This window comes from Mustela nigripes, chromosome 16 (genome assembly GCF_022355385.1).
Source record: "Mustela nigripes isolate SB6536 chromosome 16, MUSNIG.SB6536, whole genome shotgun sequence".
NCBI classification, from domain to species: Eukaryota; Metazoa; Chordata; class Mammalia; order Carnivora; family Mustelidae; genus Mustela; species Mustela nigripes.
In genome coordinates, this window is record NC_081572.1 from 12,728,585 (window position 1) to 12,742,192 (window position 13,608).

At 52.5% G+C, this 13,608-nt stretch overlaps 1 protein-coding gene across 1 annotated transcript in view; it reads left to right on the forward strand.

Moving 5' to 3' along the window:
- PRKCA (protein kinase C alpha) overlaps positions 1–2,109 on the forward strand; it is a 386,027-nt gene extending 383,918 nt beyond the window's left edge. The window contains exon 17 of the mRNA XM_059379464.1: positions 341–2,109. Within this exon, the coding sequence (XP_059235447.1) occupies positions 341–505 (165 nt within the window). The 3' untranslated portion in view covers positions 506–2,109. The remainder of the gene's footprint in view (positions 1–340) is intronic.
- Positions 2,110–13,608: the final 11,499 nt, after the last annotated feature.

The window sequence follows — 13,608 nt, forward strand, 5'->3', positions numbered from 1 at the left end:
GTGTGGCATCACGCTCACAGCCCGCTCTGCTCTCTGAAGTGGAAGTGAAATCAAACGAGCCGTGTTCTTGCTGCTGCCTTTACTATCAGCAGTGCCTTTCCCTGGAGGGGTTCGGTTCCAAGGGTAATCGAAGGTTTACAGCCCAGTGACTCTGCGTGATTGTTTGCTGTGGCTGGCTTTGGAACCCAGTAGGTGTGCGGGTTCTCCAGAATTCTTCCTGCCTCGTCCAGTCCCAGCGCCCCCCGGGCCACGCTCGTCCCTGCAGAGGCCTCTCAGAGAGCCACCCCCTGTGCTTTGCAACAATGACGGACCTGTCCTACTTTTTCTCTCTTCTCCGCAGTGTGGCAAAGGCGCAGAAAACTTCGACAAGTTCTTCACGCGAGGCCAGCCTGTCTTGACCCCGCCCGATCAGCTGGTCATTGCGAACATAGACCAGTCTGATTTCGAGGGGTTCTCGTATGTCAACCCTCAGTTTGTGCACCCCATCTTACAGAGCGCAGTATGAAACCCGCCGCCGAGAACCAACGCCTCCCCGGCCCCCAGGCCCCCCCACGGTGGGAAATGAATCCTTAACCCTAAAATTTTAAGGCCATGGCCTTTTCTCTTGTTCCAGATTGAGGGGAGGGGGGCCTGAAAATTTTAGGGTTATTAGTCCAAATGTGAGTAACTGTTCAGGGTTTCTCTCTTACAACCAAGAGCATTATCTTAGTGGAAGATGGTATAATGTACAGTGTCCAGTTTACTTACGTCGAAGTCCTGTCTGGCTGTAGGTTAACCCTTCCTAGAAAGCAAACAAGCTCTCCCCCTGCCTTTTTTTGGTACGATTTGATATATTTTTCCTTGCCCCTCTGTCGATTTCCACCCTTGGGGTCCCCCCAACCAGAGATGTTAAAATGAACCTGTCCCGGGGCCAGTGACTCTCCACCTGAGACGTCTTTGGAACGAAAGAACGGGGGAGCCCAGAATGTGAGCCAGGTGGGATTGGGGGTGGGGGTGGGGGAGGCTTTGAAATACCCGCTGCTTCTTTTCTCTGCCTCAGTGGAAACAGTCCCTAGAATTCGAGAGGCCGAGATGAATCATGCCCCCGCCCATGAGTCATTCGCAAGCTCAGTGTTACCAGGGGTGGACAGTCTTCACCCAGTCACGGTCCAGTGATTACTGGTCTTCAGAAGGAGAGAGAACGAACCTCAGATGAGCGTCGGGTGAACCTTTCAGCTCCCCTGTTTGGTTGATAAATTATCTTGATACTTGCATTTCTTTTTAAGAGGCCAAATCTTCTAAAGACTTTGCTAAAAGAGCATGTGAAATCATTTCAGATCAAGGACAAACCAGTGTGTCTGTGTGTGTGTGTGTGTGTGTGTGTGTGTTCATTTTAATCTCTGGGAGATTACTCTGCGATCCAGGGTGCCATCAGCAATCATACCACTATCGCGAGAGTTGTTAGCCAACCCCCACCCCTCAACCAGTATTTTGCTACCTACGTCCTCAGAAGCTGATACGGACGCCCCCCCCCACCCCTTTTGTACTTATTTATTTACTAGGCTGCGGTGTCGTCCACGCGAGTACGGTGTACAGTAACTTAACAGAGCGTCGACTAGAGCATGAGTCTCCATGGATCAATCTTCCTACCATCCCCAGCCCTTGACCTCCGCTAAGGGATGAAAACCAATACAGTTTGGTCCCCTACGTCCGGTTCATGTTGAATGACACACCTGAAGCTGTAGAGTCAGGAAAACATGGGTGCATATCAGCTCGAAGATGTCTTATTGCTAGAAGGATTTTAATACGTTTTGCAGATGCATCATGCAATGAATTTTGCATGTTTCTAAGAAACCTTAATAACAAGTGAATCTATATTATTGATATAATCGTACCAAGTATAAAGAGAGTATTATAATAATTTTATAAGACACAATTGTGCTATATTTGTGAAGGCTCTTGTTTCCAATCTGCTTTTATGATTAAGTTTTCGCTTAATTCCTAGCTGCGCGTGCTTCCCCTCCGCCCGCCCCCACTCCTCGCGTACCCCACACACTGGCCCTGTATCGGATATATTAATTTTTTATCGTAGATCTAATTTTGAAATGAATGGCTATTTTACATGATCAATTAGGCATATATATATATATATATATATATATATATATATATAAATATTTGATTCTACCTGCAAACAAAAGTTTTTGTTTTCGGGGATTATTTCCGAGATGACATTCGCTCCTCGCTCCCCAGCGCCATTTTCCACTCCTATGCCACTCTTCCTCTCGGGGACATCAGGAAGCGTTTGACTCCAGTCTGCCTAGTACGTCAGTGTAGGCGTGATGTTGTTGTCACAGTCCCCGGCTGGGCTGCGTTTGGTTTTTCCTTTCCAGCCTTGTTACTGTTAGTGACTCGGGGTTGGAGGGCCAGGAAGACGGCCTTCCTGCTGCACGCGTGTGCGGACACACCGGAAGCGCGCTGTCCATCCTGCTGCCCCCGGAACAATCTGCCCTTTGCTCCCGCGCACACATGCTTCACGAGACGACTGTCCAGTCCCAACGGTCCCCCTGGGCCCAGCCACCCCCGGCACTATCCGCAGATTCTTCAGAAGCTGCAGATTTTTCTTCCACCTGTTGCTAGAACCAGGCTTCCCAGTCTTGTGATGAGCACCTCTGCGGTGAGACACCGTGCTAATGCAAGGCCCTCGGAGAAGCCGGCCTCCTGCGACAGCAAGAGCATCCAACACGGAAGCAGTGACCAGGTCTTACGGCGCTGCTCTCTTTCCCGTTGACCCCCAAACGCGTCTCCCAGCTCGCACCTCCTCATTTCTACTCTCTGGCTGTTTGCCTAAAATTCATGTGACACACGACCACGGAACGGTCTTTGAGATTGACGGGCCTGGTCTGTCCTGGGAACCCTTGATTGGAGGAAGAGGTGGGGTAGACAGTGTGTCAGCCCCGGAAGGAGCCACTTCCTCTGCCCTCTTTTATGGGCTGTAGACGTCAGAACCCAAAAGGGGCCCCAGCGTACCCAGAGCTGCAGTCCTGCTGGCCAGTGCACATCTGGGGGACACTGCCTCGCCAGGCACACCTCCATCGGTTGGGTAGAAAAGGGGCCAGTGTATAGAATGAGCCTTAGAAGCAAAACAGCCGGTCACCCTGCCCCAGGCAGCGAGGAAGGTTTCAGAAAGGAACACATGAGGGGTTCGGGGGCGCTGGCTCCCGAGCCCCAGGCCACCTGCTTGTTTCTGAGCCCACAACAGTCTCGGGCTTTCCCTCACCCAGCCAAAATGTTTCCAAATTATTCATAATTCTCCAGGAAATGTATTCAGCATCTCAGCTGGCTTCTGTTCTTTCAGAATGTGTGGCAGAGTTTTAAAAGAAAACCTGGCTGCCCCACCCCCGCGCCCCGCGTGGGAACAGGAGGCTTGAGGTCAAACTTCGGGGGAGACCGTAAACCTCAGGGCCTACCGATGGGTCACCGTGATGTGCCCTGACTGCTGCATGGCTTGGTACCGAATCCAGGTAAAGGCTAATGTGTTAAGGGTCTGAGCAGCCCCAGACCGTGATTTCTGAAAGAAGGAACCGTGTGGGTGACCGCGACCAGCCTTAGACCAGCTTATAAAAGCAGCGATCTCTGTGGTTCTATGGTGTCGTCCAATGTGGCGGCCTCGTGTGGAAACGCAGGGAAGCTGGCAGCTGGAATGAGGAGAGCCCTTGAGCTCTTGGAGTTCAGGCCCCGAGCGTTGCCTGTATCGTGGGACCTGTGGAGGTCCAGGACCCTGGGCAGAACCTAGCACAGTCGGCTTCCCCGCCAGACCTCTCGGCCCGTGACTCTGAGGGGCCATTCGTGTCGCCTTGCCTTCTTTTCCCTTGGACGGTGTCTGACTCAGAGCAGACCTGGGCTCTGAGGCTGCAGGCCAGTGGGCCAGCAACCCCTGCCTCTTGGCACCTTGTCTAAAGACGCTGGATGCTTGGTTTCGATGTAAGTTTCTGGAGTGTGCGGCCGGGTGTAGCCCTCGGAGGTGAATGGGAGGCTCCCTAAAGACAGTTCATTCATTCAAAAGGTGATGATGGCTGCTCTCCAGCCCCTCTGTTTCTCTTTGATCCCCGTGAGCTGGTGCCAGCGAAGGCAGAATCCCCATCCGTCTGGTCTTAGGAGATGTGTCAGGCTCTCTTATCAGGAATTCTGGCAGAAAATTGGAGCATTAGGGCGCTTCAGAAACTTGACCTGATGGGGCCAGTTGCCGGGTGATGAAAGACCACAGTTGACACAACCAGCCAAGGACGGTGGGGCGTCTGTCTGAGCTGCCGTCCTCAGCAGAGCGAGGTGTGGACCCAGAGAGCCACCGCTGACGTGCAGAGAGGGGGGAGGTCAGTGGAGGCTGAGGTCCGTATGGCATTTAGAGAAGAGAAGAGCGGGGACTGAGTGTATCCGAACGATGCTTGTGAGAGGAGGGGCCAGGAGGCTGTGCAAGGAGAGGCCACCTCGGGAAGAAAGCTGCTGCCATTTCCAGTGGCTTTGTGTTGTGGGTTGTTGGTGCATTCGATAGCTACCTCCTGCTGGTCCCCGAGCACAGGTTCGTTGCCAGGGACACAGTCTGGTCCTCAGAAAGCATCCCCTGAATGCCGGTCGCGTCCACAGCAGCCACAGGAAGCTGCTGTGCCTCGAGGGGGCTGCCTCGAGGTGGCTCTGGGCAGGGCCACACCATTCGGCTCACCCTGGGAGACAGGAGGTCCCCACCTGGCTTCCCCCGCAGCATCCTGCCTAGAAGGACAGGGGATGGAGGGAGAAGGGGCAAAACGAAGGAACACTCCTGCCCCCACCTGATTGCCCTTAGCGGGAGAAATCTCACTTTTTGCTGGGACTCATGTTCTCAGGATTGAAGAGGGAGGGAAAGTGAGAGTCTGGTATTTTTAAATGCCTCTGAAAGGCAACACCAACTGACAGTCACTTTCTCACTTTACGAAGTCACCTGTTTCTTGTGTGTGCATATCACACCATTTCCTGTCTCTTTAAGCCCATCGGGGCGGGAGTGCCTGATCCCCCCACACCCCCGTGACTAGCACACTAGTCATCAGCAGGAAGGAGGCGGCCGGGGACCAAAGAATGATGGTGATGGTCAGTCGTTAAGAGTTACAGGAGCAACGGGGCCAGGACGGTTAGTACCAGTGACAGGAAAGGGCACTCTGGTTCTTAGTGACCACACGCTAATGTGACAGGTGGGAAACTATTTTTGGAAACCTTTTCCTTGAGTTGTTTGGATTACATCTCATGGAATACACCAGACTGTAAACATGTCTGTCATTTCTCATTGAGGCCGATGAGACAACATCTAGGGAATGCTGTGTATTTTATATTTCTGCTAAGGAAGATGCAGAAACTTGGGAAAGGTTACCTGAGCTACAGTGAGTGAAGGCATCTAGAAATGGTGTCAGCCACAATCCTGTTAATTATTTAATGTCAGGGACTCTTTGGGAGGGTTAAAATCACGTGTGACTAGGACCCCATGCCTCTGATCTGTGATCAGGAGTCAGGTGATAATTGTAGAGGTCAGATCAGTCATCAAACAGCCTTACAAGGACCCTACATTAAGGCCCACAAGTTCCAAAGACTTTTTTTTAAAACTTAAGGAAGAAATTAGTTAATTCTAATAGAACAACAGTATACTGGGCTATTTGTACTTTTTTATAGAGAACTTTAATAACTCAATTCTTCTTTTAAAATGAGTTTTTAAAACAAAACTACTGACAATTTGATAAGATTCCAATCCTATGGGGCCCGGAGGAGGACTCAGCTGGGGTCAGCTAGAGCACCCCTGACCTGTACTCCCACTGCAGGATTTTCCCATGCCAGTGGCATATGATGTCCAGATCAGGACAGCTGGAAATTCAGATGGAATGTGTTGGCAGACTGATGCCCTCCATATTTTTGATGCACACTGAGGATAGCCACCTAAGGTCTGGAAACCATTGGACCATAGGAATGACGGTTTTATTGCCCCCTTCCAGAAGCAACCCTAGGATAACATTCTCCTGGGGTCCCTGGAATCTCTTTCTCTGCTCTGTGAGGGTCCGTGACCACCTTTTGGTTTGGGGACTGGGCGCATCCTCGGCTCTGTCTCTAGTCCCCACAAGTGTGCAAGGCTCACATTCAGTGAAAATTCAGAGGTGCCCTAGAAGGATTTTGTCCACTAGGCAATTCATTTATACTTCAATATCCCCGAGAAAGAAGAGGCGGCAACAAACACTCCCAAGGGCCTCTGTCTCCGAATTCTCTCTTTCGTGAGTAGACAGAACCCTACTTTTCAGAAACTCTCCAGTCTACTTTATAGGAACTTTTTTTTTTTTTCTAAAATAAAACAAAAGGTGGCTTTGCATTTTCTGGTTAAATAACTGTGTCTTTGTCTCCTCTGCTTAACTTTAGGAGTATTTATTCTTGTGATTGTTCATAGATTTTTGTTGATATTCTTCCTGGAAGAATGGGATCCTTAAGGGGATTAGTGAACGATCCAAAATCATCCATGAAGGCAGTTACGCTTTTGAGTGTAAATGGTCTGAAAATTCACCTCCTATCCCTTCTAGCAGGGTCTTTCAGAGTATCCTTTATACATGGTCAGAGACATTTGAAATCATTGCTTTTGCCCCATGAAAGAGAGAGAGAGAGGGAGTGTGAGTGTGTGTGTGTGTGTGTGTGTGTGTGAGAGAGAGAGAGAGAGAGAGAGAAGAACAGGTCATGTTTAAATCATTCATTGGAAAACATCATATAAGACCCCAAATCTGTATGGAGGAGGAAGATGAAGAGACGGAGGTTGAAGTTTTTTCCTTCTGTATAATCACCTTCTGACAAAATGTAGAGGCCATTCAACTGTCCAGCAACATCTGGTTTAAAGCAGGCAAGATGGATGTGTAAGTTACTACTGCCGCTTTCCTCAATTTGTATAACCTCTGATCTTTGTTTGCATGATATGCTTTGTTAGATACATTCATTGTAGTTTGGAAGCAAGTGTGTACGAATAAATATAATGACCATTCCTCAGCGTCCTCGGTCTCATTTGCCTGGTCCCTTTGTGGCTTCACAGTTATGGTTCAGCCCAGGTGCAGCCAGAATTCCACCCCGGGGCCTTCTCCTGTCCATGCAGGCCTCTCCGTTTAAGTTCATGCTGGGATTTTCTTAAAATGCTTTGTGCTTTGACTTGAGACCCCAGCAGTCACTGGGATAAAGGAGCAGCAGATCACTCCCTCGTTTACGGATCAGCCCTTGGCACGGATCAACCCCAGCCTGCTGGGGGCTGGGAGGTGGACACAGGTGCCAGGAATGTGCTGGGGAAGGGAGCAGGACACCTGGCGGAGGCACCCCTGCCTGCTGGGAGTTTCCGCTCTTCACTCCCAAATGGTGGGGGACACACAGCAACTGACAAGGGCGTTGTCCATCCTGTCGGCCACGCTGTGCACCCAGCTTCGGGATGGCAGCCTTCATTCTGGATTTACTTTTTATTTATAGGTGAAAAACGGGGAGTAATTTTTGAATGTGAAATAGGTAGGGAATATCCCAAAACATCCAGAGTCCTAACACTCAACACTCTAAGCCTCAAAAGAGAATAAAAGCTGGGGCACCCGGGTGGCTCTGCTGGTTGAACATTGAGCTCTTGATCTCAGCTCAGGTCATGATCTCCTGGTCATGAGATCAAGCCCCACACCAGGCTCTGTGCACAGCAGGGAATCTGCTTGAGATTCTCGCCCTTTCCCTCTGCCCCTCTCCATGCTCTCTCCCCAGCTTTAACATAAATATCCGCAATAGCCAAAATATGGAAAGAACCCAGATGTCCCATCAACAAATGAATGGATAAAGAAGAGGTGGGGTGTGTGTGTGCGTGTTGGTGTACACACACTCACAATGGAATAGTACGCAGCCACGAAAAAGAATGAAACCTTGCCATTTGCAACAACGTGGATGAAACCAGAGGGTATTATGTTGAGCGAAATAAGTCAGAGAGACAAATAAACAAAATTTCACTCAGATGTGGAATTTAAGAAACAAAACAGATGAACATAGGGGGAGGGAAGGAAAAATAAGGCAAAATCAGAGAGCGAGGCAAACCATCAGAGACTCTTAATCACAGGAAACAAACTAGGGGAGTGCTGGAGGGGAAGTGGGAGGGGGACGGGGTAACCGGTTGACGGGCATTAAGGAGGCCACGTGATGGAGGGAGCACTGGGCGTTATGCAACTGATGAATCACTGACCTCTACCTCGGAAACTAATACGCTATATGTGAATTAATTGACTTTAAAAACAAAACAAAAAAGATGTTAGCTGAAAAATAAATCGATCTTTAAAAAAAGAGAGAGTGAGAAAAAAAAAAAAAGAGAGCCACCATAACCCTACATCTAAAAGCTGAGGGTCAGCCTTGGCAAAGTTCGCCTTTGCTCGCTTCCCCGCCACCTTCTAGGGGGTTGCCCTCCCCGCTGGCTCATGGCTTGCTTTGTCCCACAGCTGCCTGCATGTCCCTTCCCAGTGTATCCACACTGGCTTGTCCTGGTTCTCTTTCCTCCAGACCTCACTCCCAGCCCACCGAGTGGGGTCCCGAGTGCTCCCGTCCACTGGGTTTACGGTCCCCGCCCCGGCCTGCCCCTGCTCTCACCTGGACCTCGTACAGTTAAGCGGCTTTGGGCTGCCAGTGGGAGCACGGGTGGGACCATTACTGAGGATGAATAAGGGGCCCTCGGGGCAGTGAGTGTGCGGTGACTGGCCCCTGGGCTGGTCACTTGTACACATCCGTGCAGCTCCTGCCTCGTGCTCACATGGCCTCGCAGGATGGCGGGGGGCAGAGAGGATGTCCTCGGCTTCCCCCGGGGGGGCTACCTTAGCGCCCGTGCATCTGGTTGTCTCGCATTCCCTTGACCGCAACGCTCCCTGGGTCTCCATGCGATGCGCGGCGTCCTCAGCAACAGCCGGTGACCCACGGGGTCCGAGCAGCCCACCATGAGGTACCCGTGCGGGGTGACCCCAGCGGCCCCACAGGATCGAGGAGGTCAGAACCCCCAGCCCCAAGGAGCCTAGGGGACGGCCTGAGTGGGCAGCAGGGGGACCTGGCAGGACTGCAGAACCTGTCCTAGAGGATCACCCCTCACCCCGCCTCACCCCACTCCCCGCACCTGGTACTTGGGACACCAGGGAGTCTCCGGCTGGGCGGGCAGCCGGTCAGCAAGTCAGCTCGGAGGCTCATTCAGCTTGACGTGGTTCCTGCCCTTACAACCTTCTCCCCGTGCCTAGATCCTGGCCGCCTCCGCGTGTCAAGCCCCATTCGCATCTGCTGACCCTGCACCCCTGCCTCTCCCCCTTTTGCATCCGACTCTAAAGGGGCAGCCTCAGTGGCCACTCGGGCCGACATCTGCAGCCACGCTGCCTGGCATCTCCCTTCGAGCAGGGCGAGTGATCTGGACCTCTCCATGCCTCAGTTTCCCCATCTGTATAAGGAAATGAGGATGGCACCTGTCCCAGTGAGCCACAGTGGGGAGGACTGAGTCCCAGGGAAGCGTTAGAGTGTCCCATGAAGGAAGTGGGAGCTGTGGGAGGGAGGCCACAGCCCTGGGTTTTGCTGAGACTGAGCCTGGGGTGGTCCAAGGGCAGAAGAATGGCCTTGAGGGCTTTCTCTCTTTTAGTCCTTTTTGAGAAAGGGGCCATGAATCCGCTGATTAGGGGATTCTGGTCGGAAGCAAGTATGGAGCCAACCTCGGAGTTCGGGGCCAGAGCTGCCTGCAGACGTGTGGGCACCTCCCACCCGGCAGGCCTGGAGGGGCGCTGCTCTGTAAACGGGAACCCAGTATTCAGGGCGAGGAGCAGCTGAGCTGCGGAGGAGGGAGATGGGGGAGCGCTGCCAGGGCTCAGCTTGGGGCCCCCACGGGGACAACTGTGCTCCCTGGCAGTGGCCCAGCCACCTCCCCCGCCCCCGGGCGGTTCTGGGGGCGGCAAGAAGGTCCCTGGAGTATGATGAGCTCCGGGGATAGCCCCAGAAGGCTCGATGGTGGCCCGGGAGCTCCACACCTGGCCCCGGGCAGCTGCGCGCTGAGCGTCTGTTGAAGGAAGGTGGGTCCGTGTCTAACACATGGAGGAATTCAAGCCTGGGTCCTACCTACTTGTCCCTGCCCCAAAACTTTGGGCAGCACCCCCTCGTGTGGGTGTTGAGTGGGAGCTCCCAGAGGGGCAGGCCTGTGGCTAGGATACATTGTAGGAAACGCAGGGTCAGGCCTGGAATAGGCACTTCAGCCGTAGGATCCCAGCTTCAGCAAGACCTGCTCACGTCCATCTTTCTGCACCTACGCCTCCCCCACGCACCACACAGTGACACCCACCCTCTTGGGTCCAAGTCCCTGCCCAGGGCTCACCCTGACTCCAGCAGGAGCCTCCTGTCCACAGCTTCGCTCAGCCTCTCCGGTCTGCCTCCTCCCTGTGGGCAGAGGGAAGCCCTATGCTGCCACATCAAACACTCCAAGGACTTCCCACTGCCCTTGAGAAAGACCAAGCCCCCTAACATAGCTGTGAGCCCTGTGCAAACTCTCCCCCTGCCTGGCATCATCTGCCCCCATCTAGCCCCACATTCTCTTGACTCTCTGGTTTTCCTTCAATTCCTCAAACCAGCTGTGATGTTTCCAACCACAGGACCTTTGCACCTGCTGTGCCCTCTGCCTGAAACATTTTTCTCTGAGCCCAGTTAATGCCACCTTACCCTGAATTATTCATTCTTGCAGAAGCCTTCTCTTTCCTCCCAGACTAGTATATTCTCCTTCTAATCCCTCATACACTTGCTTAGTGTCTACATCCCTTCTTTATTGTACTTATCATGCTGCCATTTTATACTTCTTTGTGGGAATATTTGATTGCTGGCCTTACCAGCTTCCTTTTTGAAATCAGGGGTCCTGCTGGGCTGTGCTTGCATTTGCTCCTCTGGGGAGTAATACAGTTTGTAGCCCAGAGTGGGATGGTCAAAACCAGTCTTCCATCCACGACTGGCCTCACCATCCCATGTTTATACCTGCCCACTTCTCTTCAACCCATCAACAAGTCTTGTAGGTTCTCCTGGACGGCCATGGTTCTCCACGGGAAGAGGACAGTTTTGCAATATCCAAAGACATTTTTGGTTATCACAACTGGAGGGAGGTGCTACCGGCGTGTAGAAGGTAAAGCTCAAAGGCCAAGAATGCAGTGATGCATGAGACAGGGCCCCCCGTCCCCAAACAGAGAGATCGGCCCAAAGTGTTAGTGGTGCTGCCATGGAAAGCCCTGTTCTAGAACATACTCTCCACATGCTCTGTTCTCTCCGTGATCTCCTTGAGGTAACCCTTGATCCCCCATGACCCTCTCTGCACAGCCACCTTCCCATGGCCTAGCAGCCTCACGCCATTTGGATCGAGGCACAGGGGCTGAGTGCTTTGGAGGTGAGCTCTGAGCAGGCCTGTGTATCTGGCTGTGTGTGGGTCCCAGCCCATCAGAATGTAAGCTCTGTGAGAGGGACAGGTATATCCACTGTGTCCGCTGCTGGATCCCAGCACTGAGGGTGCAGCTTGGCACAGAGTGGAGGCTCGGAACAGTGTGCGCTGAAAGAGTGAATGAATGAATGGACCCAAGACTGCTCCTGGTCTAGCAAACCATTGCTGTGTTTGGCCGTGGTATCCAGCAACTAATCAAGGAGACGAGATGTACATACACACGCGCGCACATGCCGCGTGCTACTTAAAAATCAGCTTTCCAAAACTTTTCACGAGCTCACGCCCAGGAAACCCATGTTGGGAGTCTGTCCATCGGCCTGGCAGCTGGAGGCAAAGGCTGCCGACAGAGGCACTGGAGTGAGTGGTCCAAGCCCTGAGCTTTTTCTCCAACCCACTGAGCGCCCTGGGGTGGCGTGGGTGGTGGGTGGTGGTGAATTACAGTTCAGCTAAAATGCTAGTGCACATGGGCAAAGCAAAGGCCATCTGTTTTCACCCTCTGTCCCCCGAGCGTGCGCATCGCAGGGAGCAAGGCTGTGCCTGCAGGGAATGTGCAGGAAGCGTTTCTGGCTCCAAGAAAGCAGAACTGGATGTCTCTCCAAGATTCTTTTTGTAAAAAGCTAATTCAATAAATATATTGCAGAGAGGTCTATTCTAGGCATAAGAGGGGAAAGTTACAATACGGATCTGAAGAAATGAAAGAGCTGGCAGTGGGCTCCAAGACTCAACAGAAACAGGTGAAAATGGCAAAAAAAAAAAAAAATGCAGATTAGAAACACGTGTGCGCGCACACACCAAGCACACGCACGCGCACGCACATACGCCCTCGCGCGTACTGAGCCGGCATCACATGTACACCAGGCACTCTTCCTGTTACTACTGTATATGCATTTCTTTCTTCCTTTTTTTTTTTTTTTAATTTTATTTATTTGAGAGAGAGAGTGAGAGAGCATGAGAAGGGAGGTCAGAGGGAGAAGCAGACTCCCCATGGAGCTGGGAGCCTGATGTGGGACTCGATCCAAGGACTCCAGGATCATGACCTGAGCTGAAGGCAGTCGTTTAACCAACTGAGCCACCCAGGCGCCCCACTGTGCATGCATTTCTTTAAAAGCCCAGGGCGACCACTGGGCGCAGGTCCTATGTGCTGTGCCCATTTTACAGAAAGGAAAGGAAGTCCAGAGAGGTTAAAGAACAGTCTCCAGGGTGAGCAACACCAGACAAACCGAGCCGACTGCCAGATGGGAGACGGGAGCAGTGCCAGGGCCTTCCTGGAGGAGGAGGGCAGTGACAGAGGTTGAGAAGGAAAGGGGAGGTCACAAGCACACAGAAACCAGCAAACAGGTGGAAGGGAAGAATTAACTCCTACCGGAAGCCCTCTGAGCAATGTCAGCAGAATCATGTCATGCAATCCTTGTGGCACCTCTGCAGAGAAGTCATTGTTCCCATCTTACAGATGGGAAAACTGAGGCCCAAGTTAATAACTGGCTTCTGGTGACATAAGCCCTAAGCAGTGCCAAGAGGCTGGGCACCAGGTCTCTGGCCTTGTCGTGCTCAGGCCCCTGGGTGGGGCGTGCAGAGCCTTCCTGGGCCCATCTGCCCCTAATGGCTTTCTTCAAAGCCCATCCTGTCATCAAGGGGGAGTCTTTCTTTCGGCTTACTCTGGTGCCTAAGAGACGAGATGCCCTTCTGTAGCTGTTTCTAGAAGCCTCTCTCCCACTTTCCCCTCTTTCCCTAACTTTTTTTCTCCCCCCCCCCTTTTTTTTTCCTCTGAGCTGCCTGGGTGTGGGTGGAGAGTGGAAAATAGCACTGCCGTTCTCAGAACCTGGCAGGTACCTTCGCAGCCGCCCCCACCAGGCTAACTCGCCTGGAGAGGCCCCGGAAGAGGAAGCAAGCTGGGGGCAGGGCTGGCCGGCCTGGGGGGCTCACCCACCCACCACGGGACAGCCCTGGCGTGAACACTCCCCTCCCTGGGGGGGCAAAAAGAGTTGGAACTCTGAGTGCAGGGGAATCCCAGGGAGTCTGGGCAGAGTTAAAAGCTGGCTAGCGAATGTGTCAAAGTCACAGCTGATTTCATTGGCAGTGGGCAGCCTGGGGAGGAAATGCTCAGTTGGGCAAAATGCCATGGGAATGCCTTTACTTTTTAG